Consider the following 25,700-nt stretch of genomic DNA (forward strand, 5'->3'; position numbering starts at 1 on the left):
ATCTTCTTTGTCTCCTCTTCTATATTGCATTTTTTAGCCACATAGCACAATAAAGACTTTACCACACGTCTTCATTTTTAAAAAATCTCAGCATATAATTTGTAGTCAAAAAATTTTGGTCACAAGGGCCCTTTTAGGGATGTGGTAGATACTTTTCAAATATTCTACTGATAAAGAAAGCAGATACTTTTTTATCTGGCCACAAAGAGATAGTCAGTCTTATAGATATAGAGAGAAGAATACTTACATCTTCTGTGTCCTTAACCCGTAAAATCTGTTCCCTCAGGTCCTGTAAGTCGTTAAATGTGGACTGAGCTGTAATAGAATATACTAGTGCAAACCCTTGGCCATTCTTCATATACAAATCTCTCATTGCTGTAAATTGCTCCTATAATTTAAAAATACGCATTTATAAATTAAAGTTTCCTGAATGCATACTGTAACAATTTAGAACAGAATAATCACAAGTGAGCTCCTACTTCATTACATGCTGTCATGACAGGAAACATAAGACTAATACACAGTTTCCAGCAACACCTAGGTGACTAGAAATAATGATACTCAACTGTCGAATTAGAGGGAATTTCTAACCATCTTAATTTGCTTTGGTGTGACTTAGAAGAACTGTATATAATTCTTTTTTATATATAGATCCTAACCAGTTGGGTCATAATTACATTTTATTTGCAAATTTATGATACAACTACTGCCCAACTGGAAATGATCTGAGGTACCCAACACTGAACTACAACTTAATCATCCAGGACAGATGATTAATATCTCTACTCGCAGATTTTATCATCTTGAAAATCAACAGACTCTTTTTATAAGAGCTTATTCACGTGTATTTATTTTCCTTATTCTGTATTCTATACCTTTAGAAAAGATGCAAGACTCGTACAATGACTATCCAGCTAGACTTAGCAATTGTTAACATTTTGTCACACCAAATTAAATTTTAGGGCCATTTCCTCTTATTTGGTGATAATCATTACTGTGTAACTACATATATTAAAGAAAAAGTCTTATTTTAAAAGGGTATTGGGATTTTATATACGGTATTAAGAAAGCACATACAGAAGAATATTAAAAATGTGCATATCTTGGGTCTTTATATTTTGGATAACTTTGCGCCTTTGGATATGTAAATATAAAATAAGGTCTAAATCTACAAGGTTTGGCTCGGTGCCAAACTGGCTCAGTGAGTAGGGCAACAGTCATATACACCGAGGCTGGCAGGTTCCAGCCCAGCCCAGCCCAGGCCTCCTAAAGAACAATGATAACTGCAACCAAAAAATAACCAGTGGTATGGTGGGCGTCTATAGTCCCAGGTACTTGGGAGGCTGAGGTAAGAGAATTGCTTAAGCCCAAGAGTTTAAAGTTGCTGTGAGATGTGATGCCACAGCACCCTACAGAGGGTGACATAGTGAGATTCTGTCTCAATAAATAAATAAATCCACAAGGTTTCCTAAGCTTCTGGTGCCTGGGCTTACTGACTGTCCATCACCACACTGCCTCTATTTGCCGACTACACCCATGCCAGTTATTCTAGGCTTTTGTATTTCAGGGAGTCAGCTATACTACATCTCAGTCATTTCCCTAGTTTCAAATTCCAGTTTTTGGTGTGCCACAGGAAAATAGGTGGGCTTTCTATGCTGCTGCCAGTGCATTTTCCAGGAAAATGTAAAATCTGAGGATTTCTGGGATCTTTCACCTACAAAGTTTGTATATTCCAGGAAAGTACTATGTGCTAACCAGTTAAATTTTGCTACTGTTAAAATATTTAATTATGTAATAAATGAATTCACTTGCAAATATGTGTTACAAATACTAGCAATAGTTTTCCTATCATGTTCTCTTGAGATCACAGTCTCTGCTTCTTATTAAATCAAAAAAGTAAACATGAGCTGGGCATGGTGGCTCACACCTATAATCCTAGCACTCTGGGAGGCTGAGGCAGGTGGATTGGTTAAGCTCAGGAGTTTGAGACCAGCCTGAACAAGAGTGAGACCCTGTCTCTAAAAAAGTAGCCAGGTATTATGGTGGGTGCCTGTAGTCCTAGCTATCTGGGAGGCTGAGGCAAGAGAATTGCTTCAGCCCAGGAGTTTGAGGTTGCTGTGAGCTATGAAACCCCTGAGTTATGACAGCACAGCACTCTACCAAGGGTGACAAAGTGAGACTCTGTCTCAAAAAAAAAAAAAGTAAACTTATTAGGCAACCTGGGTTTTAAAAATCCAATTTAAGAACAGGCCTTACAGAACTGCTGTGGCTGATGTTGCCTTCTATTGAGAATGCCAAATGCCTTCTTAAGGACAGTCTGCAAATTTTCTCCATTTAACAAATATCCTCTGAGGACCCTCTATGTGCCAGATATTGTGTGTACTAGATACTGGCAAACATGAGAGGCAAAAATCTCTGCCCTGGAGGAATGTATGTGGAGACCAACAAAAATAACACATGCCAAGTGGTAATAAAGGTTACAAAGAAAAATAAAGCAGAGGAGGGGGACAGACAGTTTCTTTTTAGAATAGGAATAGAAAGTTATATTTTAAAAGACTGTGCTCAGGGAAAACTTCACAGGTAATATATGAGTAAAGATCTGAAGAGGTGACCTCAAAGCAGGTAAAGTGAATCTCCTTTGTGTGAAAATGCTTTTTTTTTTTTTAATTTAAAGTTTAAAAAAACCTAAAAAAAAAAAAAGATCTGAAGAGGTGAGAGTAACCTCTATGGTTATTTGGAGAAACAGTTTCCTGGACAGAGGGAACAGCAAATGCAAAGGTGCTGAGGAGAAACACATCCAGAGTACATGAGAAGCTGTGAAGTGGATGAATGCACTGAAACAGTGTTAACTAGTGAGTGCAGAAGCAGGGATGGAGAGGGATCAGAGAGGGAGATGATTATCATTTGGACCTTTCAGGTAAATGTAATAAAGACTTGGATGTCTACTCTGTGCTGAATGGATAATTTTAAGATGAGGAAAACATGATCTTACTTATATTTAAATGGGAATACTGTGGTTACTGTATTAAGAATAGTCTGAAGGACGTCAAGAACAGAAACAGGGAGACCAGTCTTGAGCTTACTGAAATAATCCAGGTGAAAGATAAGAGATAACAATTGCTGACCAAGATAATGTCATAAGATTCTAGTGGTGGTGTCAAACTGTAAAGGTAAAGCCAATAGGATTTACTGAGATTTTGGATGGACATAGAATGTCTGAGAGCTGAAGATGACTCCAAGGTTTAGGCATAACCAACTGAAAGGGTACTATTGACTGATAGAAAAGACTTTAGACAGACCAGGTTGGGGAAGAGGTATCAAGAGTTCAGTTTGGACATGTTATATTTGAGGTACTTATTAGGCATATATACAAGAAGAGATATTGAAAAGGCAGTTAAACACGAGAATCTAAGTTCAGAAAAGAACTCAGAGATGGAATTATAAATTCAGCATGTATTAGCATACAGATTATATTTAAAACCATCCTACTAAAAAAGATCTCCGAAGCAGTATTCTTAGAAAAGAGAAATCTAAGTATTAAATCCTGAGGTTATCCAACATTAAGAGGTTGTAGAGATAAAGAGGAATTAGGAAAGGAGATTTAGGAATAACCAATGAAACAGGGCAAAAACCAGACAAGTGCTGTTTCCTGGAATGAATAATGGTTTTACAGTTCGAGATAGTGGCCAACTGGCTCGGTGCCCATAGTCCAGTGGTTAGGGTGCCAGCCACACACACCGAGACTGGTGGGTTGGAACCTGGCCCAGGCCTGCTAAATAATGACAAAGGCAACAAAAAAATAACCGGGCGTTGTGATGGGCACCTGTAGTCCCAGCTACTTGGGAGGCTGAGCAAGAGAATCGCTTAAGCCCAAGAGTTTAAGGTTTCTGTGAGCTGTTGACACCCTGGCATTCTACTGAAGGCAATATAGTTAGACACTGTCTCCAAAAAAAAAAAAAATAGTGACCAGCTAAATAAAAAATTGCCCGAAGGTCAGGAGAACTGAAAATATACACAAAGGAATGATTATGAATGATAGATTGTGAACCTATATACAGACAGGGTAAAAATATGAGGGGAAATAAAAATATGTAAAGATAAATGAACTGCAGGTTCCAATGAAGTTGAAGAGCATCAAAGGAAGTAAGATGAATAAACAAGAAGTAGTGAGTGGAGAGTGAGATACCTGGAATGAGATTAGTAGGTATTACAATTATTGGTAATCAACCAAAGTCCAAAGTAAAACCATGCATAAATGGCTCTGGTAGGATAGAGATCAAGGCACTGACAGGCCTGGATACTGGATCACCTATGATACTCATATAGATTCTATCTGGATAGTAACATCACCAACAATTCTGAAGAAGCAGTGTTGGAGACAGTGAATGAAAATCTTTAAGGAGTAAGGAGTGATCTGGGACAAGATTAATGAGCATCAGATGCTTTCCACGTTTTATGCGAGGCCCTGGGAACATGGTCAAGCAGACAGACAGCTACAACACGATGTCCTGAGAGCTAGAATGAGAGATGGACATGGTATTGGAGAGCACAAAAGGAAGTTCGTTGCAGTAGAAAATTTATTTTTAAAACTTGGACAGGGAAAGAAGAAAGACTGCCCTCACACTACGGAGGTGGTGAAAAGAAATAGAAAGTATTCTTTAGCTATTGGGGTCTCTGGAAACAAAGGGCAATTTCATTGATTTAGAAGCCAGGAAAATTGAGGTGGGAAGAGGGAGAGATATCTTGATTCAGTTGATATAAAAAATTAGTTTCAATGATCTAAAGCTTCTCATTAGAATCAAGATGCATTTTCTCAGAAAAGAATATAAAAAGATAGTGTAGTTAGTACTATATTGGTATATATAATTGTTATATGCTTCTTTTTGAACTACGTGAAACTTTCTCATCATTTATAAAATTATACCAGAAAAATTTGTGCTGAATTTTAAAAAACTTATAATATTTAAGAATACAACCATTTTAAAGCTGGGAAATCCCTAATTTTATCCCTGTATAAAGGGAAAAAGAAAGAAAAGTAAATGCAAAAATTGCTTAGTGTATGCATTTTATATGGCAGTATAACTGGAAATCATCAGTTATTAATAAAAAAAATTTGTAAAGGGAGACTGGGGATGGCAGCGTGTGCCTATAATCTCAGCTACTTGAGAGGCTAAGGCAGGGGGATCACTTGAGCCTAGGAGTATGAGACCAATAACAGCAAGATTCCATTTCTCCCTGCCAACAAAACTAAGGAAGAAATTATAAAGGTGATGGTATTAACAAATAAAAGCAAACACATGAATTCCATACTTTGTAACGGATACCATGCCAAGTGATTTATAATCACTGTTTCATTTGACCATTATAGGCACGCTATGATATATTAATGCATTATATTAAAGATGAGAAAAATGAGGCTTAAACTAATCTAAAAGATTTTTGCCTTCCTTAGAAAACATATATCTATTATTAGCCCACTGAGATCCTAAAATGCTAGTGAAAAGAAAAAAGACTTTGTCTCTTGGCACCACAGTTGTTCATTTTGATAAAAAGTCTTATTTAACCCACAAAAATACCCATATTAACACAACATTCCAACACAAAGATTCTGCATATATTATGAATCAATATACAATCTGATTGTGGTAAATGAACATTAAGTTCATCGCAGTTGATTTCTCACACATAGAAAATTTAAGAAGACCTACATTCAGAGAATTTGTTCTTAATCAGAATGATTACTTTTATCCTAAGAGAATTATTCAGATGACAATAACCAGTTCACAAATTAAATTCTACCAAAAAAGAGAACATATCCTTACTGTTCCTGCTGTGTCCAGGATTTCCAGCATACACTGTTGGCAATCTACTTCAACTTGCTGTGAGGGTGAAAAAAAGAAATTAAATTAGAAAGAAACACCAAAATGTCATTCTGTTGTCCTCCCACCTCCTCATGCCAAGTACCTATTAGCAACTACAGAACCTTTCTCCAGCAGTTGGCTGTACTGGCTAGGAGTAAACTAAGTACTACAATAACCAGGGGTTTCAAGCATAGTTTATTGATATGTAGAAGCCAGGATGGCTAACACTGAGTTTAGACATCTTCTGACCACTGTTATGATTTTTTATTTTCTTATTAAAAGGCAAAAGGTCATAATCTGGAAATTAAGAAAAACTACAACAAGCAGGTATAGTTCTTTTAAAAAAGTACATAAATATGCACAATTTACATTATCTTCAGAGAAAACAAAGTATGAAAATATCAAATGACTCAAAATATACACAAGAAGATTTTAGGATAAAGAAAAATTTGCCAACTTGCCATATTTAAGTTGTTAAAATTTTACTAAAATATGCACAAAATTTAGGAAAATTTGAATTTAATCACAAAGGATACATAGAAGTACTAAAATAAGACTAGCTTACACAGTCCTCAAGTCTAAGAAAAAGATACTTCTTTAGAAAAGTTCTTGTAAAAGATGAAATTTTATATACTGAATTCCAATTTCCCACTAGTTTATAAAAGAAGAGAAGGTTAATCTAATGAAAGTATCAGCTACCAAGAATGTGAAAAACTTAATAAGGAAAGTTAGTTCTTCATCACACTAGGCACAGATCTTGTTATGCAGTTAAAGGTTTAACTAACAACTTATTTGGGGGAAATCCAGTAAAGCAATACTATTTTCTAAAAATAAATGTGTTACTAAGGATTATTTCCAACTCTGCTTTTTTGTCAGATTAAGGATTGACGAACACCACTTGTGGTGTCACAAACTAACCATCCCACCACTTACAGGACAAGTGTGGTAAAATCTGTACCTGGGTGTGTTCAGTGAATATGCATTAGGTCTACAGTTTCTCATAAATCTCGACACCATTGTATGTCCAATTTGAAGACAGTGAAATTGCTCTGCAGTACTACTTTATAGACTAACTTAATTCAACTAAAGTTATGTAGCACTTAAATTCTAAAAATATCTAAAAAAAGAAATCTTTTCCTATTAAAGGCAGATTTTTTTTTTTTATTATTATTTTTTGGTATGTCATTGGCTACCAGTCTTTTATAGTACTGTTTTGGGAAATAAAATCATAAAAATTTTCCACAATCCTAGTTTTAGTCTTACAGTTAAACAGAATTTTTTTTTGTCAAGACCAATTAATTTTTTCCTCTTAAATAGACTTTATTAGGGGCAGTTTTAGGATCACAGCAAAACTGAGGAAAAGGTACAGAGCCACACACATCCTCCCACACATGCGCAGCCTACCCCACTACCAACAACTTGATACTCATAACAGTACATCTGTTACAAATGATGAACCTATAATGACATATCACTGTAACTGGAAGTCTGCAGTTTACAACAGGATTTGCTTTGGTATTATACATTTAATGGGTTTTGAAAAATGTAGATGTATCCACATTATAGTATCACACAGTATCTAGATGTAAATTTTTTGTAGTCTAAAGGTGAAATATCTTTATTATATAACTAAAATCAAAACTTATAGTCATTGGATAACTTAAATCATAGAGGTGATCTTAATTTTTGTTAACAAATAGTTGAAATACACCTACTACTTACATAACGGTCAAATCTGCGTACTTGTATGTAATTTTTCTATAAGATAATTATTAATCAACAACAGAACATGCAACTCTGATGTATGTAAACAATATTCTTCACAAGGTATTTTATCAAGGTATAACTTTTAAAAATAAATGAAGAACATTATATCATTTCTCAAAACTATTTTAAAACAGCAATTCCATTGATCAAGCTTTAAAGTCATAAAGAACTACTTGTAAGCATGTAGGTACACATTATACATTTTACCTTTCTGTAGGAATCTTCTATCGTTGGGTCATATTTTTCAACAAAAATTCCCTGAACAAATTGAACTGTCTGGGGGGAGAAAAAAACAAGAGAAAAGGTAAGAACTTAAATGAAAATCTAGCTTCCATTCTGAACTTCACAAAGTTGTAAAGAGTAAATAAAATTATGTGAAAATTCTGGGTAAACACACAAATGTGAAGTGTCAGTATTATTTTTCAGTATAAAGATTAAAAGTTGTCATCAATATTGCTGCTGACAGCCAGGTGTGCCTGTAGTCCCAGCCATTCACTAGGCCAAGGTGGGAGGATGGCTGGAACCTAGGAGTTTGAGGCTACACCACTGCACTCCACCTGGGCAATAGAGCCAAACAGCTGCTGCTGAAACTATTAAACATTACTTTATTAAGTTTCAAAATACAAGTGGCCAGGCCAGGTATGCTTGCTTACTCCTGTAATCTCAGCACTTTGGGAGGCTAAGATGGGAGGTTCCTTGGAGGCCAACAGTTCAAGAGTAGCCTGGGCAACATACTGAGACCTTGTCTCTACAAAAAATTAAAAAAATATCCAGCTATGATGGTGCATGCTTGCAGTCCTACATTTTTTAAAATGTCTTTTTAATTGTGAGGAAAAAGAGAAAAGGGAATTTGAATTTATTGAATGCCTATTATGTCCTAGGCACTGAGCTAGTAATTAACTTAAAATTATAGGCTCAGTGCCCATAGCTCAGTGGTTAGGGCTCTGGCCACATACACTGGGGATGGCTGGTTCGAACCCAGTCTCAGCCTGCTAAACAACAATGACAACTATAACAAAAAAATAGCCAAATGTTGTGGCGGGCACCTGTAGTCCCAGCTATTTGGGAAGCTGAGGCAAGAGAACTGCTTAAGCCCAAGAGTTTGAGGTTACTGTGAGCTATGACACCATAGCACTCTACTGAGGGCGACATACTGAGACTGTCTCTTTTTTTTTTTTTTTTTGAGACAGAGCCTCAAGCTATTCCCCTGGGTAGAGTGCCATGGCATCACGCTCACAGCAACCTCCAACTCCTGGGCTCAAGCGAGTCTCCTGCCTCAGCCTCCCAAGTAGCTGGGACCACAGGCGCCTGCCACAACGCCTGGCCATTTTTTGGTTGCAGCCATAGTTGTTTGGCGGGCCCAGGCTGGGGATTCGAACCCGCCACCTTAGGTGTATGTGGCTGGCGCCTTAGCTGCTTGAGCCACAGGCGCCGAGCCCAGACTCTGTCTCAAAAAAAGGAAACTATATACATATGCCTGCTTTTGCATCCAGTCTCATGTATTATGTATATTATATATATATAATTACATTCATATTTCACATTCACCTTAGAAATAGTTATTTTTCCCATTTGCCAGGTGATGATTCAAGCATACATCTTGATTCTAAGGCCTTACTCTTTCCATTAGAAAACACTATCTAGTCATCTTTTTCAGATATCCTGCTTTCATCTCTACATATCTGTGTAAGTACATACTAGAAACTACATATTGATCATTCAGAAAATGAAAAATAGTACAGAAGATAGTTGTAAGATATCTCCCAGGAAGCTTTAAAAAAAGGTCTGGTACCTTATTACCTAAAACCAAGAGTAAGAATGTGGACTGAGTTTGCTTTCACTTAAATCACTCAGAGGAATATTATATACACTATTTTAGGTCGAGGTAAACAGATTAATTTAAATATACGAAGCTTAAATTTATTTCTCCTACTAAGCTCCTATTTATTATTCAAAGGAAATTCAGGCTATAATCACACAAAAATTTTTAATCATCATTTTTATCAAGGATTCAACCACTTCATCTTCTAAGAATGACACACAATTTCAACATACAACACAATTTAATACGGCTTTCTAATATGCCTCAGAATAGAGCAGAGATTCTCAAAACAGGGTCCAGGGCAGAGGCTGCCTGAGGTCAAACTATTTTCTTATTATAATAACACTAAAACGTACTCTCCTTCTCTCCTAAGTTTATAGTGGATTTTTCCAAAGGGTATGTAACATGTACTAATACATGAGACTGGATGCAAAAGCAGGCATAAGAACCCTAGCGCCTTCTGTAAGTCAGACATTGATAAGACTTGCAAAACAATCCCATGCTTCTTACTTTTCTTACTAAAAGTAATCTTTCATTACTCCTTTTAATCCTAAACTCCCTCTCAATTTTCAGGGACATCTCATTCACTCATCTAGATTATAACTTTATCCCTTTGTTTTTTGTGCTGAATCCTCTCCTCTCTTCTCCTTATCATTACTTTCCTCTCCACTAGATTACTGATTCCAGCCAACAAACATGCTGTGCTGTCACCAATCCTAAAACAAAACCAAAAACCTCCCATAACCCCATGATTCCTCCAGCTTCTGCCCCCTCTTTTCTGTTCTCTCATAAGCTTTTTCAACGGTCTGTATTTCATTTCCTCAGCAATTTACTCTTCAATCTTCCCCTTATATGGTTATGGCACCATTACCTACCAAGTTGCTTTTTTAATCACTTCGAACTACTTCTATGTTCCTGTGTTCCCAAATCAGCTCTTTACTCTTTGCTACTTGATTTCTGAGTAGTCAAATAAAGATACATTCTTTACTTTCAAGTATAAGATACATTCTTCTATGTTAGATGCTCTCTAATCCTACCTATTCGCTAAAGGTGAGGAGGTACTCAGAGCTCACTTCTGAACTCTGCTCTTCTCTGTCTAGTCTCTTCCTAGACAACCACTTTCACTCCTATGGGTTTTTTAAGAAAAAATGATCTTTTTATTTTCAAAAAGATAATTCATGGACATAGGACCAGATTTAAAAGTCATAAAAGGCTACATGGTGGTAACTAAGCTTACCTACCACCCTTGTTTCCAGCTACCCAATCCCACTCTATGTATTTTATAGGTATTCCCCTTAAACACTCACCTTTTTAAAAAATTAAACAAATGATAGTTTATGCTGTTTATTACCTTTTTTCTCTATAAATAATACATCTTGAATACCATTACATTATCAGTATATGTAGAGCTGTTGCATTCTTTTAGTGGCTGTTAAGTAGTCTACTCTGAATATACATTAAAATTTACTTAATTAGCCCAAGGCCTTGTGGTAGGCATTTAGGTTATTTCTAAACTCTAGTCACTGTAAAAAATGTTGCAATGGATGTCCTTGACCATGTCCTTTTGCGCATGTAAAGTTATGGGTGGGATAAATTTCTAGAGAGAAAACTGCTGAACTGAAAGTTACACAAAGCAAGAGGCGGGGGTTTATAACTCAATGCCCATAATCCTAGCACTTTGGGAGGCTGAGGTGGGAGGACTGCTTGAGGCTAGGAGATTGAGACTAGCCTAACCAGCATAGCAAGACTCTGTCTCTACAAAAATAATAAAAAAATACTAATAAAAAAAGTAATTTTAGTCAGGCATAGTAGTATGTGCCTATAGTCTCAGATACTTAGGAGGCTAAAGTGAGAGAATTGCTTGAGCCCAGGAATTTGAGGTTGCAGCAAGTTACAATAATGTCACTGCATTCTAGAACTGATGACAGAGCAAGACCTTGCCTTTAAAATAAAGGAAAAAAAAATTTTTTTTTAGAGACAGAGTCTCACTTTATTGCCCTTGGTAGAGTGCTGTAGTGTCACAGCTCACAGCAACCTCTAACTCCCAGGCTTAGGATATTCTCTTGCCTCATCCTCCCAAGTAACTGGGACTACAGGTGCCCACCACAATATCTGGCTATTTTTTTGTTGCAGTTTGGCTGGGGCAGGGTATATGGAGCTGGTGCCCTACTCACTGAGCCACAGGCGCTGTCCTCACAAGCCTCTCTTTTAAGCTCATATCTTTAAGATTCATTTGTTTATTGGACATATTTACTTAAACATCTCAAAACATAACATTTGACCTGACATTTGTAATGATATTCAAAAATCCAATACTGGATGTTTAACTTTCACTGCTCATTCTCTAGTGTTGCTTCTTCTCTTTCATTCATCCATAAAATTAGTAGCTGAAATAAGAAACTTATGGGTCATTCCTGACAGCTGCTTCTCTCCCAGTCCTCATACATCAATCTGGCACTGCTATGTTAGTCCTACCACTTATTCAGTCCTCAACCATCTATCTCTCTTTTCTTCACTGCCATGGCCCTAGTCCAATCTTCCATAAACAATAATCTGGTATACTGTATTAATTCTCTGTTTGTCTCCCACATCCATTCTACCTCTCTTCTAAATACTTTGCATTTTTTCTTCTGGTATCTCTCTCACAATCATAATCCACTAGTTTTCCACGTAATTGTGTATTTATTACATCTCTTCTGCAACTGTTTTTGTTCACTGTTATGATTCTAGAATCTGACACTGTAGAATCTCAATGATTATTTACTGAATGAATATAGCATGTATACCAATGACAACCTTCATTCCACGTAAGTCTGGGGTGGAGGCAAGGGAGGAACTATCCCACTAGAATCTGTAATAGTTTCCCCCACTGGAATGTAAATTCCTTAAAAATGAGAATGAACTTATTCTTCTTTAAATCATGAGCACTGATGGTTGACATATAAGGAGGCCAATAAATATTTCATAAATGAAAGAATAAATGAGTCAACATTATAAAAATACATCTATCTGTGGTTACTACATGATTTCCTGTCCCCTGTGGGCCAGACACTAGGTATATAAAAATAATGCCACCTTTTTCTTTAGTAACTAGAAGTCTAAAAGCAAGCAAATGTCAAAATTCTTCTTGAATTATGCTAATTAGTTATACTTAGGTGGCTAACTTACCAGAGCAGACTTCCCAACGCCTCCTGAACCAAGAACCACTAGCTTGTATTCACGCATGATGTGGTCTGTTTAAATACTGATAATCTAAAAAACAAAAATAAAAATAAAAGCTTAACAAACATGCTAAGAACATCCTAAGAATGAATATTATACCAAATATGGGATTTTGTTCTTTTTTTTTTTTTTTTTTTACTTAAGACTACCAAGAGTGCAAAAGAGGCTACACAGCAAAAACTACATAGATTTTAACATAAGTTTATAAGAGTATTGTCAGATATTTTAATTCACTGAAAATCATCTTTGATGGGCCAATTATTAGCCTGTTCATGTTACTTTTAAGGTTTAATCACAATACAAGATGGCTAAACCCAATAGTTGCAACTATAAAGCTATCATTTAAACAACCTAGGTACTTTTTGGAAATGTTTTGTTTACTCATGCACTTTAATATACATGCTATTTTATTTGCTTAAAATATCTTACAGCAATTCTATGCTATTTTGTATATTGTTGAATTATAGGTGAACCTTGTAAAATGTCACCTTAAAAACTATTAGTATGCAGGGTGGTGCCTGTAGCTCAGTCGGCAGGGTGCAGGCCACATACACCTAGGGTGGCAGGTTTGAACCTGGCCCCGGCCTCCCAGGCAACAATGACAATAGCAGGCATTGTGGTGGGCGCCTGTAGTCTCAGCTGCTTGGGAGGCTAAGGTAAATGAATCGCTTAAACCCAAGCATTTGAGGTTGCTGTGAGCTGAGATGTCACAGCACTCTACCCAGGGTGACAGCTGGACACTCTGTCTCAAAAAAAAAAAAAAGTATAAGTATGCAAACAGGAGTTCAGATGTAACTGTTAAAACTCTATAAGTAGATAATATATTCCAAAAGGCTCAAATTGTTAGAAAAAAATAAAAGGAAAAGGCTTTATTTTTTATCTCCATGGTTAATGTAAAAGGCAAAAAAGCAGGAAATAATTTCCAATGGCCATGATGGAGAAACTAAGAGCTAGAACACAGAACAAAAAACTGAAACTGTTTACAGACACTGGACAATAAACAGTATAGGACTGATTTCTGAGTTTTGTGAAAAAATGAAGTGAAACCTAGTTTCCTGGCTTTCTGCCTAGCCTCACTTTCCAGATTATGGTGCAGGGAAAAATAACTCAAGCAGAGCTTAGAAGGATAGCAGAGAAGTGAAGAGCGAGCTAGAGAGAAAATTCATACAATAAAAAAAACAGACATGAAGAAGAAAATAGGACCTGAAACCAGGGTGAAATAAATCAATTAAAACAGAAATGAGTAGATGAAATTAGACAATGAGGATTCTAAAATTGCTACTATAAATATGCTGGAAAATTTCAAGAAAAACATAAGAGAAATGGTAGGCATAAAAAAAGAACTAAGGCTGGCTGCGGTGCCTCACGCCCATAATCCTAGCACTCTCGGAGGCTGATGTAGGTGAATTGCTGAGCTCACAGGTTTGAGACCTGCCTGAGCCAGAGCAAGACCCCATCTCTAAAAATAGCTGAGTGTTGTGGCAGGCACCTGTAGTCCCAACTATGGGAAGGTGAGGCAAGAGGATCACTTGGGTCCAAGTTTGAAGTTGCTGTGAGCTGTGATACTATGGCACTCTACTGAGGGCAACAAATGAGACTCTGCCATTAAAAAAAAAAAAAAAAAGAACCAAAAAGAACTTTCAAGATTCAAAAACACTATCTATAATGGAAATATTACTGGATGAGATTACCAGTGTATTAATTACCGCAGAAAGAAAGTTCAGAGGATCTGAGGACACAGTAAGAGAAAGTACCAAAAGCTAAACACAGTTAAAACATGCTAAGAACAAGGAAAAGTGGGTGGAAGACAAGAAAAAAGGAAAGAAAAAGCAAAGGTCGAGGGGTGGGGTGGGGTGGGGGGATAGAAAAAGAACAGAAGACAGAAGAATAGGACAATATTAAGCCATTAAATAGTGTAATATATGTATAACTAGAAGGGGGGCAATGGTAGTATTTGAAGCAATAGTGATAAAACATTTTCCAAATTTGATAAAAACTATACATTTTACAGACCTAAGAAATTCAATGAGCCCTTTCCTTAATATGCATAAACCAAACAAAACGTATCAAGGCACAATAATCAAATTGTCCAAAGGAAAAATCTTATAAGATACAAACTCTTATATGAGCATGCAAATAACTCAGCCAGAAGTAGAAGAAGCCAGAGGGAAAAAAGTTTAGATAGAAATAGTTAGGAACAGTTAAGAAAAGATGTAGACTTCATAAGTTATAAAAGATAGTAGAAAACAGAACATCTTTAAAATGCTTAAAGAAATAAAAGTTCAACCTACAATGCTAAATAGTATATATTACAATAACAGAAGGAAAGGAGAGAAATGTAAATATACTGTTGAAGGTTCTTAGATTATACTGAAAGTGAACTGCCATGTTAGAGATACACACTGTAAGTCCTAGAGCAGGGGTCCTCAAACTGCGGCCCACTGGGTGTTTTTGCCACCACTGCCTGTCCTGTTTAGCAGCCGACTTTTCCTGGGCCCGCAGTCTGGCCCTCCAAAGGTCTAAGGGACAGTGAACTGGCCCCCTGTTTAAAAAGTTTGAGGACCCGTGTCCTAGAGCAACCACTAAAAAAAAAAAAAAAAAAAAAAAAAGCATAACTAAAAATCTAGAAGTTGAGATAAATGAAATACTTAAAAAAGCCAAAACCTCAACTCATCCGAATGAAAGCATAAGAAATGAAAATAAGCAAAAAAGAGCAAGGAAAAGATGGACAAATACAGAACAAGTAACACAATGGTAGAATTGAAAAAAAATCATACCATTACATTAAATGTAAACTGCCGAAATATTTCAATTTAAAAGACCAACAACAGGCTTGGCACCTGCAGCACAGTGGTTATGCTGCCAGCCACATACACCAAGGGTGGCCGGTTCAAACCTGACCTGGATCAACTAAACAACTGCAACCAAAAAACAGCTAGGCATTGTAGCGGGCACCTATAGTCCCAGCTACTTGGGAGGCCGAGGCAAGAGAATAGCTTAAGCCCAAGAATTTGAGGTTGCTGTGAGCTGTGACACCACGGCACTTCACCGAGGGCAGCATATTTGAGACTCCGTCTCAAAATAAAATTAAAGACAAACAACAAAAAAGCAAAACCTAACCATATGCTGCTTCAACAAACTTTGCTAATACACTCTTGTGGTTTATTGGCTCCATTCAAAATAGAAGGAAAAACTAAATTTCATTCCAAGGTAGTGGGGAAAAAAGATACACAATATAATATATTTTTTTCTATATGAGCGCTGGAAATCCTGGATTAAGAACCCCTACGTATGGCTAGGCTCATGCCTATAATCCCAGCACTGTGAGAGGCCAAGGTAGGAGGATGGCTTGAGGCCAAGAGTTTAAGTCCAGCTTGGGCAACAAAGTGAGACTCCACGTCCCATCTCTATAAAAAATAAAAATAAAATCAGTCAGGTGTGGTGGCACATGTTTGTAGTTCTAGCTACTTGGTAAGCTAAGGCAGGAAGATCATTTGAGCCCAAGAGTTGGAGGTTGCAGGTATGCAATGATGCCACTGAGACAGAGTAAGACCTTGCCTTAAAAAAAAAAAAAAATCTATTTTAAGTAGTTAGCATCTAGTCCAGCTGTTCTCAATGATTTGGGTTTCAGGTGTTCTTAATTGTATAAATACTCATTTATATTCTTGCAAGCTTTTATTTCTGTGTTCTTAGGAATGGATGTTGCATTCTTTCCCCCAATGCTTATTTTGCATCTATTGATGCCATATGGCTTTCCATTTTATTCTACTAGTATGTCTACTCTCACCACTTCTATTCAACAAAGTACCAAAGCTAGGCATGGTAGGTTCTATCTAGCCTATGCAAATGGAAGAAGTAAAACTGTTTTAGTAACAGATGATACAATTCCTACATTAAAAATCCTAAGGAATATACAAAAAAGGTACCAGGCTAATAAAGTGAATTTAGCAAGATTGCAAGATAAAAGGTTGATAGAAAAAAAGCAATGAATCTCATGTGCCATACAACAATTTGGCCAATGATGGATGGCATACACGGCCAGAGGGTGTACACAACTGTCACAATATTATAGTAACATAATACTGTACATATATTATCATAATATTATAATACTATATTTTATCATATCTTTTCTATGTTATGTACACATATATCTACCATTATGTTAAAATAGCCTACAGTATTCAGTCAATATAGGTTGGTAGCTCAGAAGCAACAGGCCACTACAGTATATAGCCCAGGTGTAGTAGGCTACACCACTTAGGTTTGCGGTAACACTCAATGAAGGTATAGTATAAGGACAGAAGCCTAATGACACATTTCTCAGAACATATCCTCATTAAGTGATATGTGACAAAATTTCTAGAATATTGGCAAATAAAAAATGATATTTAAAAAATAATTATCGTTTGCAAAAGGAATCAATAAGAAACTACTGAGACATTCAATAAAATATATGCAAGTCTTATATACTGAAATATAAAATATTACTGTAAAAATTAAAGACTTAATAGAGATATATATAATATGGGCCATATTATCAAGATTTGCTCATATTTTTAAGTTGTAAATTCTCTTCACCTTCATCTGCAGATTCAATACTATCACAGGAGGTTTCTGTTTTGTAGAAACTAATAAGATGATTTTTTTTTTTTTTTTTGAGACAGAGCCTCAAGCTGTTCCCCTGGGTAGAAGGTTGTGGCATCACAGCTCACAGCAACCTCCAACTCCTGGACTCAAGTGAGTTTCCTGCCTCAGCCTCCCAAGTAGCCAGGACCACAGGTGCCCGCCACAACGCCCAGCTATTTTTTGGTTGTAGCTGTCACTGTTGTTTTGGCAGGCCCGGGCTGGATTCGAACCCGCCACCTTAAGTGTATGTGGCTGGCGCCTTAGCCACTTGAGCCACAGGCGCCGAGCCTAATAAGATGACTTTAACATTTAATATGAACATGCAAATAACTCAGCAAAGCTAATTTGATTTTGGAAAAGAATAACAAAGTCTAATAATATCTGACTTCACAACTTACTATAAAACTGCAGTAATACATACACTGTGATATTGGTGTAAGGACAAACATACATCAGCCAGAAGCAGAACCACATATACCAGCTCTTCATTTCTGATAAAGCTACTGTGGTGCCCATCTTCCAAGATGGTTCCAAGGCATGATCACACTTTGAATAGCTTCTTCTCATTATTCATACTATTCATTCATTCATTATTCATGGCTTTTGTAGTTCCCTTCCATGCTGAATCAGGACTGGTTATGTGACCAATAGATATGGTGGCACAGAAATAGTGACTACAGAGGAGCATGAGGATACTTTTGAGGGTGATAAAAATAATCTGTATCTTGTGACAGTGGTTGCATATGTATATTTATCAAAATTTTAAACTGTACCTTTAAAATAGGTATGTTTCATTACATGTAAATTACAGCTTAATAGAGTTAATTTAAGATAATTCAATGTGTGAAAAAAGGAAATTTCTCAGAATCCTAGTTGCATACCTGGTAAGACTAAATTAGTCTACTATGCAGCAGATGTTAACAGTGTGATTAATGTTCTGAACCAAATATTTACAAAGTATCTCTTAAGTGTCAATTCTGTATTAGGTGTCAGAGAAACAAAGTGAAAAATGTTTCCTATCCTCAATAAGCTCTATATGCTTATTATTAAAGGAGGAGGAAATAAATAACTACAATATAATGTAAATGAAGTTAGTACAGAAACAAAATTAAATGGCTGGGGAGGGATGGAGTAATAGAGTACAGTCCAGACTAGTTTTTCAATTTTGACTAACTCTTACGAAGAGCTTAGTAAAAACATGTGGAATATTCCAGGTATGATGTTTGGAAAGGCATTCCAAGCAGAGAAAATAGGTGAAGCAAATACACTAATGCATTAAATAGAAAAGATTCCAGGAGACTAATCAGTGTGGCTAGAGGACAGGGTTTAAAAAGAAGATAGGGAAGATGAAGCTGGTATAGAGATGGGATTATCCTTGCAAAGGTATCTGCCATGTTAGTGTGTTTACCTTTTATCTAGTAAGCAATAAGGACAAAACAGTGATTTCAAAAAATTAATATGGTTATGTTTACATTCTGGAAAAATAACAGTATATAAAATGGACTCAAGGAAGGACAGACTAGAGGCAGGGAACTGTGAGGAAGTGACCGCAATAGTTCAGTTGGGGGATGACATGGGCCTGTACAGTAAGTAGCACTAGGGAAAAAGAAGAGACAGGTTTTTTGTTGTTGTTGTTTTAATGGTAAAATTGGCAGAACTCCATAATTAATAAGAGGTTATTATTAAGGGGAATTAAGAGGAGTCAAAGATAACTCCTAGGTATCTAACTTGAGCAAACAACTGACAAGCTGCCTACCTCCTATTGAAGACAGACAATGCAAAAGGCATTTTAAAAAGAAAGATAATACTTTTCTGCAAAAATTAAATAGGAGGTTCCCATGGGAAAAGCGGTACTGGTACCTGATAGATATTAAAAATCCCAAGTCTGGCTTGGCGCCCACAGCACAGTGGTCATGGCGCCAACCACATACACCAAGAGTGGTGGGTTCGAGCCTGGCCCAGGCCAACTGAACTACATGACAAGTGCAACAACAACAAAATGGCTGGGTGTTATGGCAGGCGCCTGTAGTCCCAGCTACCTGGGAGGCTGAGGCAAGAGAATTGCTTAAGCCCAAGAGTTTGAGGTTGCTGTGAGTTGTGATGCCACCGCACTCTACCAAGGGTGACACAGTAAGACTCTGTCTCCAAAAAAAAATAATCCCAAGTCTGGAGGCTCAGCAGAAACCACTAGACTCTGGAGTCACTATTATAAAATGGCAGCAACTGAAACCACAGTAGAGTAATTAAAGAGAAGTTTACTCTAAAAAGAGAAGAAAGCTAAGGAAAAGGCTCTGAAAACCAACTATATTTTATTATGTAGATGTTTTAAAGAAGGGTAAAGGTGAAGTGGGAGAGGTGTGTGCTGGACACTTGACATTCTATACCTGTATCTATACTAGGTGGTTCTCTCATTTTCATGAAAAAAAAAAATACTACCAGTTAAACACAAGAGCATGTATCTCATGCAGAAAGAACCCCATATCCCTACCCCCTTTCCAGGCCTCTTAGTGTAAGAAGTGCTGTCATTTTAGCAAGTGACTTTACCATCTCTCTAATCCCAAAACGTATATATTTCAAGAGGGAATCCTAATATAGAAAAGATTGTTTATATTCCTCAAATGCCTCCAGCTTTTCTAGGGCAACAGAATTGGGAAAGAACTCAAGAGATGGTCAAATTATTTTGGGTATTCTGCAACAACAAAATATTTGGCCCCTGTTCCACAACTCAAGTGGTAAGACATTTAATTTTCAAAGCCATTTTTCACATATCATAAGTACAAAAAATTATTTTCTTTACACCAAGCAGATCATGAGATTAAAGTATACATATAGATGCACTTGCAAATACAAGAATCAAATAGTTGATAAAGAAAACACACACAAATTCCCAGTAAGAATAATGTGAGTTAATACTTTCTTTCTAAAGGGAGTTAGTTCTAACTCATTACTGCCAAGTTAGAAAACCACTATGTTCTTCCAAGCAAATCTCATGCCTTTTTATGGAAATCTCTCCCGGGCACTCCTAATACAGCAACAGAAAATTTCTTAACTCTGGTTAAGATTCCCTGATAAATACAGAGGACAGGAATAAATATTACACTGTGTTTAAGTTTTAAGTCAATCTTGAGTCGGTAACATTATGGTCCAAGTTATAACAACTTTAACTTTTACAAAAGAACATAACCTAATTGTCTTTGAGAAGCAAATTGATCCCAACTTTGTTGTTTCTGCATTTTTTTTTTTTTGAGACAAATTCTCCCTCTTTCACTCTGAGTAGGGTGCCCTGGCATCACAGCTCATAACCTCAAATTCTTGGGCTCAGGTGATCCTTCTGCGGCAGCCTCTTAAGTAGCTGGGACTACAGGCACTCACCACAATGCCTGGCTAGATTTTTTAGTAGAGATGGGGTCTCGCCCTTGCTCAGGCTGGTCTTGAACTCCTGAGCTCAAGCAATTCACCCATAAAGGCAGTTTCTGAACAAGCAATACAGCATTATCTTTAAAAAATACAGATATAGGCTTGGCACCTGTGGCTCAAGCGGCTAAGGTGCCAGCCACATACACCTAAGGTGGCAGGTTTGAATCCAGCCCGGACCTGCCAAACAATAATAATGGCTGCAACCAAAAATAGCCGGGCATTGTGGCGGGCGCCTGTGGTCCCAGCTACTTGGGAGGCTGAGGCAGGAGACTCGCTTGAGCCCAGGAGTTGGAGGTTGCTTTGAGCAGTGAAGCCATGACACTCTACCCAGGGTGACAGCTTGAGGCTCTGTCTCAAAAAATAAAAAGAAAAAATACAGATATAACAAATATTTAAAAAATTTACAACTGAACATGAACATGCTGGGAGAAAGAAAGTGAATATGGAAATCATGGTAAGATTTAACTTTTTGGAAAAAAAATCCACAATGTTCTTTACAGTACATCATAATGCAACTTTAACTTTTTGGCGATATGAAATCACATAAATACAAATATATTATCTCACTGAAAGAATTATCTACTTTGATGCATTCCCCTTTTGTACTTTCCAGCCCTCTCAAGACTAATACTTTAGAGGAAGAATATATACATAAGCGAAACTGATGAGACATTGTATATTTGTAATGAAATACACTTGTAAGGAAATTTTATAAATTACTTTTCTCACTCTAAAACTGAGCATACCCAGTTCAACAGCACTTACTACCTCTATCCCACGACAAAAGGAAATAAGCTCCTATAGAAAAGGCTAACAGAGATTCTTAAAAAAAAAAAAAAAGCAGACAGTGGCTCGGTGCCTGTAGGTCAGTGGCTACAACACCAACCACATACGCCAGAGCTGGCGGGTTTGAATCCAGCCCAGGCCTAACAAACAACAATGACAACTACAACAAGAACAACAACAAAAACAGCCAGGCATTGTGGCAGGTGCCTGTACTCCCAGCTACTTGGGAGGCTGAGGCAAGAGAATCACTTAAGCCCGAGAGCTTGAGGTTGCTGTGAGCTGTGACGCAACAGCACTCTACTGAGAGTGACATACTGAGACTCTGTCTCAAAAAAAAGCAGACAGTCACAGATGTGAGGAAAACAATTTGACAGAGGCAATAAATTAAAAGAACAAAAACCAAAGAAAACTGTTAAAAGGAGCTATAGAAGACAGTAAAATAATCTCCTTATTTTTTTAAGGAGTCCTTTAAGACAGTAATCTCCTTTTAAAGAAACTCTTGAAGTTGTATCTATAACTGGAGACTCAGAAAATTAAAATATGACCACCAAAATAAAGTTGAGTAGATGGGCCAAAGTGTGTGTGGGTTGCTGGAAGAGCAAGTTAGTGAACCTATACACAACCCAGGGAGTACAGAATAAAAGAACAAAGATACAATGTATGAAGGAAAGAAGTAGGAAGGATAGATCCAAAAGTTCTGCCACCTATCTGATAGGACCTCTAGAAAGAGAACAGAAGAACCAATGTAATAATAAAAGAATATTTCCAGAGGTAAAACTAAAAAAGTTAACAATCATCAGGTTCAAAATACCCAATGAATGCCAAATATAGTGGGAAGAAAAAAAAGATTCACACCTGAACATACTGTGGTTGAAATTTCAAACCACTACAAATGAAGATAAAATCCTGACAAGCTTCTAGAAAGTAAAAACATATTCCCCTTCCCTTGATTATGGCTGAGCTTTAGTAACAAATAAATACAGCCAAAGAGATGTTTTCTGACTTCTGAAGCTAGTGCCAGAGCTTCCTCTTGGATCTTTCTCTTTTGGGATTTGTACCTATGAAGCCTGAGCTGTCAGGCTACCTTAAAGCCACTGCTTTGGAGGGATCATGGTAACAGAGAGGATTGCCTGAGGAGAGACAGCTGTTTAAATTTTCCTACATTTTTGAGTAAAGAAGGTTTCAAGATGATCCCAGGCAGCTAACATGTTCCTGCAACATCATTAGAAACTTCGGCTAGATCCACCTGACTGAGCCACTTCCTAATTCCATACTCAAGACATGATCAATTTCTTATAGGGTCCTAAAAACCAATCAATCAATCAACCAGCAAAGGAACAAAGAACAGATGAATAAATTAAAAATAAAAGGAAAGATGTCAAACAATCCAAATGTATCAATATATTAATTTTATTGATTTTTCATTAATAGATTCAGTAGGAAAAATAAACATTTAAATATAAAGCTAAATACATAAGCAAAAGTTGACAGAACCTAAGGAAAAACTAGGGAAATGTACAATCATGATTAGATTTTAACATAACTTGCTTAGTATAATAAATGATAGGAAAGGAAGACAAATCTAGTAAGGATATATAGAAGATTTGACCAGATAATGAATCAACTTATCAGACATATTTAGGATGCCATACCCAACAACTGCAAATTATATATTCTTTGCCAAGTGTGCATGGATCATTTACTAGAACAGACCATGCTGTACCATAAATCAAGTCTGAAATCATACAGAGTATATTTTCTAACCATAATGCAATTAAAGTAGAAATCAATATAAAAATATTATTGTCAAATGTTTGTAAATTAAGCATCACAATTCCTTGCCAAATATTTGTAAATTAAGCATCACAATTCCAAATAAGACATGGATGAAGTCGAAGAAATCAAGATGGAAATTAAACAATTTGAACTAAATGATAATTAAAATGTAACATCAAAATCACTGGAGTTTGTACCCCAACAAACGGCTCAGTGCCTGTGGCTCAAGTGGCTAAGGCGCCAGCCACGTACACCCAAGGTGGTGGGTTCAAATCCAGCCCTGACCCGCCAAACAACAATGACGGCTGCAACCAAAAAATAGCTGGGTGTTATGGCAGGCACCTGTGGTCCCAGCTAGTTGGGAGGCTGAGGCAGGAGACTCGCTTGAGCCCAGGAGTTGGAGGTTGCTGTGAGCTGTGATGCCACAGCACTCTACCCAGGGGGACAGCTTGAGGCTCTTGCCTCTAAATAAATAAATAAACAAATCTAAAAAAAAAAGAAAAAAAATACTCCAACAAAGAATAGAAAAGGATGCAAGGAAAAGAAAGGCATCAAAATAGAAAATCATGGAAAACAATTAAATTAGTAAAAACTGTATTTAGAAATTAATTCTATAAAAAGTCTATGTTGATAAATATAGGATGTATGAAATAATGCACTTAACGTACATGTAGCAAATCTTACATGAATAGTGGTTTTGTCTTTTGTTTTATTTTATTTTATTTTATTATTTTTTTTTGAGACGGAGCCTCAAGCTATCCCCCTGGGTAGAGTGCCATGGCATCACGCTCACAGCAACCTCCAACTCCTGGGCTCAAGCGAGTCTCCTGCCTCAGCCTCCCAAGTAGCTGGGACTACAGGCGCCCACCACAGCACCTGGCCATTTTTTGGTTGCAGCCATCATTGTTGTTTGGCGGGTCCGGGCTGGGGATTCAAACCCGCCACCTTAGGTGTATGTGGCTGGCACCTTAACTGCTTGAGCCACAGGCGCTGAGCCTTGTCTTTTGTTTTAAGTATTGAAGTCTGTTTAACAAAACAATGCCTGAAATTCAGTAATTGTTTCTTTTGTGACAATTCACTCTCAAAACATCCCTAGATATATATGGTCATCTAGCTCTCTGAACTACCCTTACCAAATAGTACATTAAATTTTGGGTAATCTAGTTGTTAGAAGGTTCTTAACACTGTTCTGTTTCTTTGTAATGGGTTAATGTTTCTTTGTTACTGGGTTTTAATCCTGCCCACTAATGTAAACAAAATAAAGAGAATTCCTCTTCTATTCTATATTCTTTCAAATACTTGAAGACAGTTTCAAATTCTATTACCATTTGAATCTCCTCTGTTAAAGCTTGTTTTCTCTTACTCTCTTAAAATAAAAGCAATGCCATTTAGGTAAATACAAAAGATGTAAAGTCACCATCTTTTTCTTAGAGCTGAATAGTATTCCATGGTATATATATCACAGTTTATTGAGTTGAAACACATTCTTCTTTGTAAATTATCAGAAGAATGGAATTATCCAATGTTCTCAATACTAATATGAATCTAATAGAAAAACAACATGTCCATATGAAAGAATAATACAAGTATATTCGAGTCTGTGGGGAAGGGGGAGGGAGACTGGTAAGCTCTCACCTGATGGAGCCATTGTGAGGATATACAGCACACCACCAGAATGAAGGACTCAACTACAACTTGAACTTCACCTTAGAAACACAAACAATGTAACCTAATCATTTGCACTTTCATATTTATCTGAATTTAAAAAAATAATAGATAAAAGATAAGTGTAAAATAATAAAAACAGGGCAGCGCCTGTGGCTCAAAAGGGTAGGGGGCCGGCCCCATATGCTGGAGGTGGCAGGTTCAAACCCAGCCCTGACCAAAGAATAAATAAATAAATAAATAAATAAAAACAATGCATACTTGGTTAGCATTAGTAGTAGGTATTACTAAAAGGCCTATATGGAAAAAAAGAGTAGTCACTGTATCTCTACCTACAATAGCTACTTTAAACTTCCAGCTGCTTCTCCAGTGTTTTTCCTCATGTTTCTGTTTAATAAATAACATTTATACTGTTAGCTCTTCATTCTTGCTTTTAGATTATTGCTATTATAGATGAGAATAAAATTATAAGTCTTTTCATATAATTTGTATTTATTCTGAAATTATCAACATAATTTTCTACCCAGTGAAACTTGCCAGATAATTTTAAGTTTCATTCCTTCTTCTCCCTATTTCTCCCCAAATCCTTCTTAGATTGTGCTATAATCTGTACCAGTTCCTCTCTATGTCTACTAATGCTTGTCAATCAAAAACTTTTGTATGGGCTTGGTGTCTGTAGCATAGTAGTTATGGTGCCTACCACATACACCCAGGCTGGCGGGTTCGAATCCAGCCTGAGCCAGGTAAACAATGAC

General features: G+C 36.8%; 1 protein-coding gene across 2 annotated transcripts in view; it reads right to left on the reverse strand.

Moving 5' to 3' along the window:
* Positions 1-25,700, reverse strand: part of RAP1A (RAP1A, member of RAS oncogene family) — an 81,319-nt gene that overhangs the window by 11,235 nt on the left and 44,384 nt on the right. For both annotated transcript variants that reach the window (XM_003793885.3, XM_012807664.2), the window contains 4 exons: positions 12,619-12,702; positions 7,836-7,904; positions 5,823-5,879; positions 248-388 (listed from right to left, as the gene is read on the reverse strand). In XM_003793885.3, coding sequence (XP_003793933.1) covers positions 248-388; positions 5,823-5,879; positions 7,836-7,904; positions 12,619-12,675 — 324 coding nt within the window. In that variant the 5' untranslated portion in view covers positions 12,676-12,702. The remainder of the gene's footprint in view (positions 1-247; positions 389-5,822; positions 5,880-7,835; positions 7,905-12,618; positions 12,703-25,700) is intronic.

This window comes from Otolemur garnettii, unplaced genomic scaffold (genome assembly GCF_000181295.1).
Source record: "Otolemur garnettii isolate 467f Iridium unplaced genomic scaffold, OtoGar3 scaffold00073, whole genome shotgun sequence".
Lineage (NCBI taxonomy): Eukaryota > Metazoa > Chordata > Mammalia > Primates > Galagidae > Otolemur > Otolemur garnettii.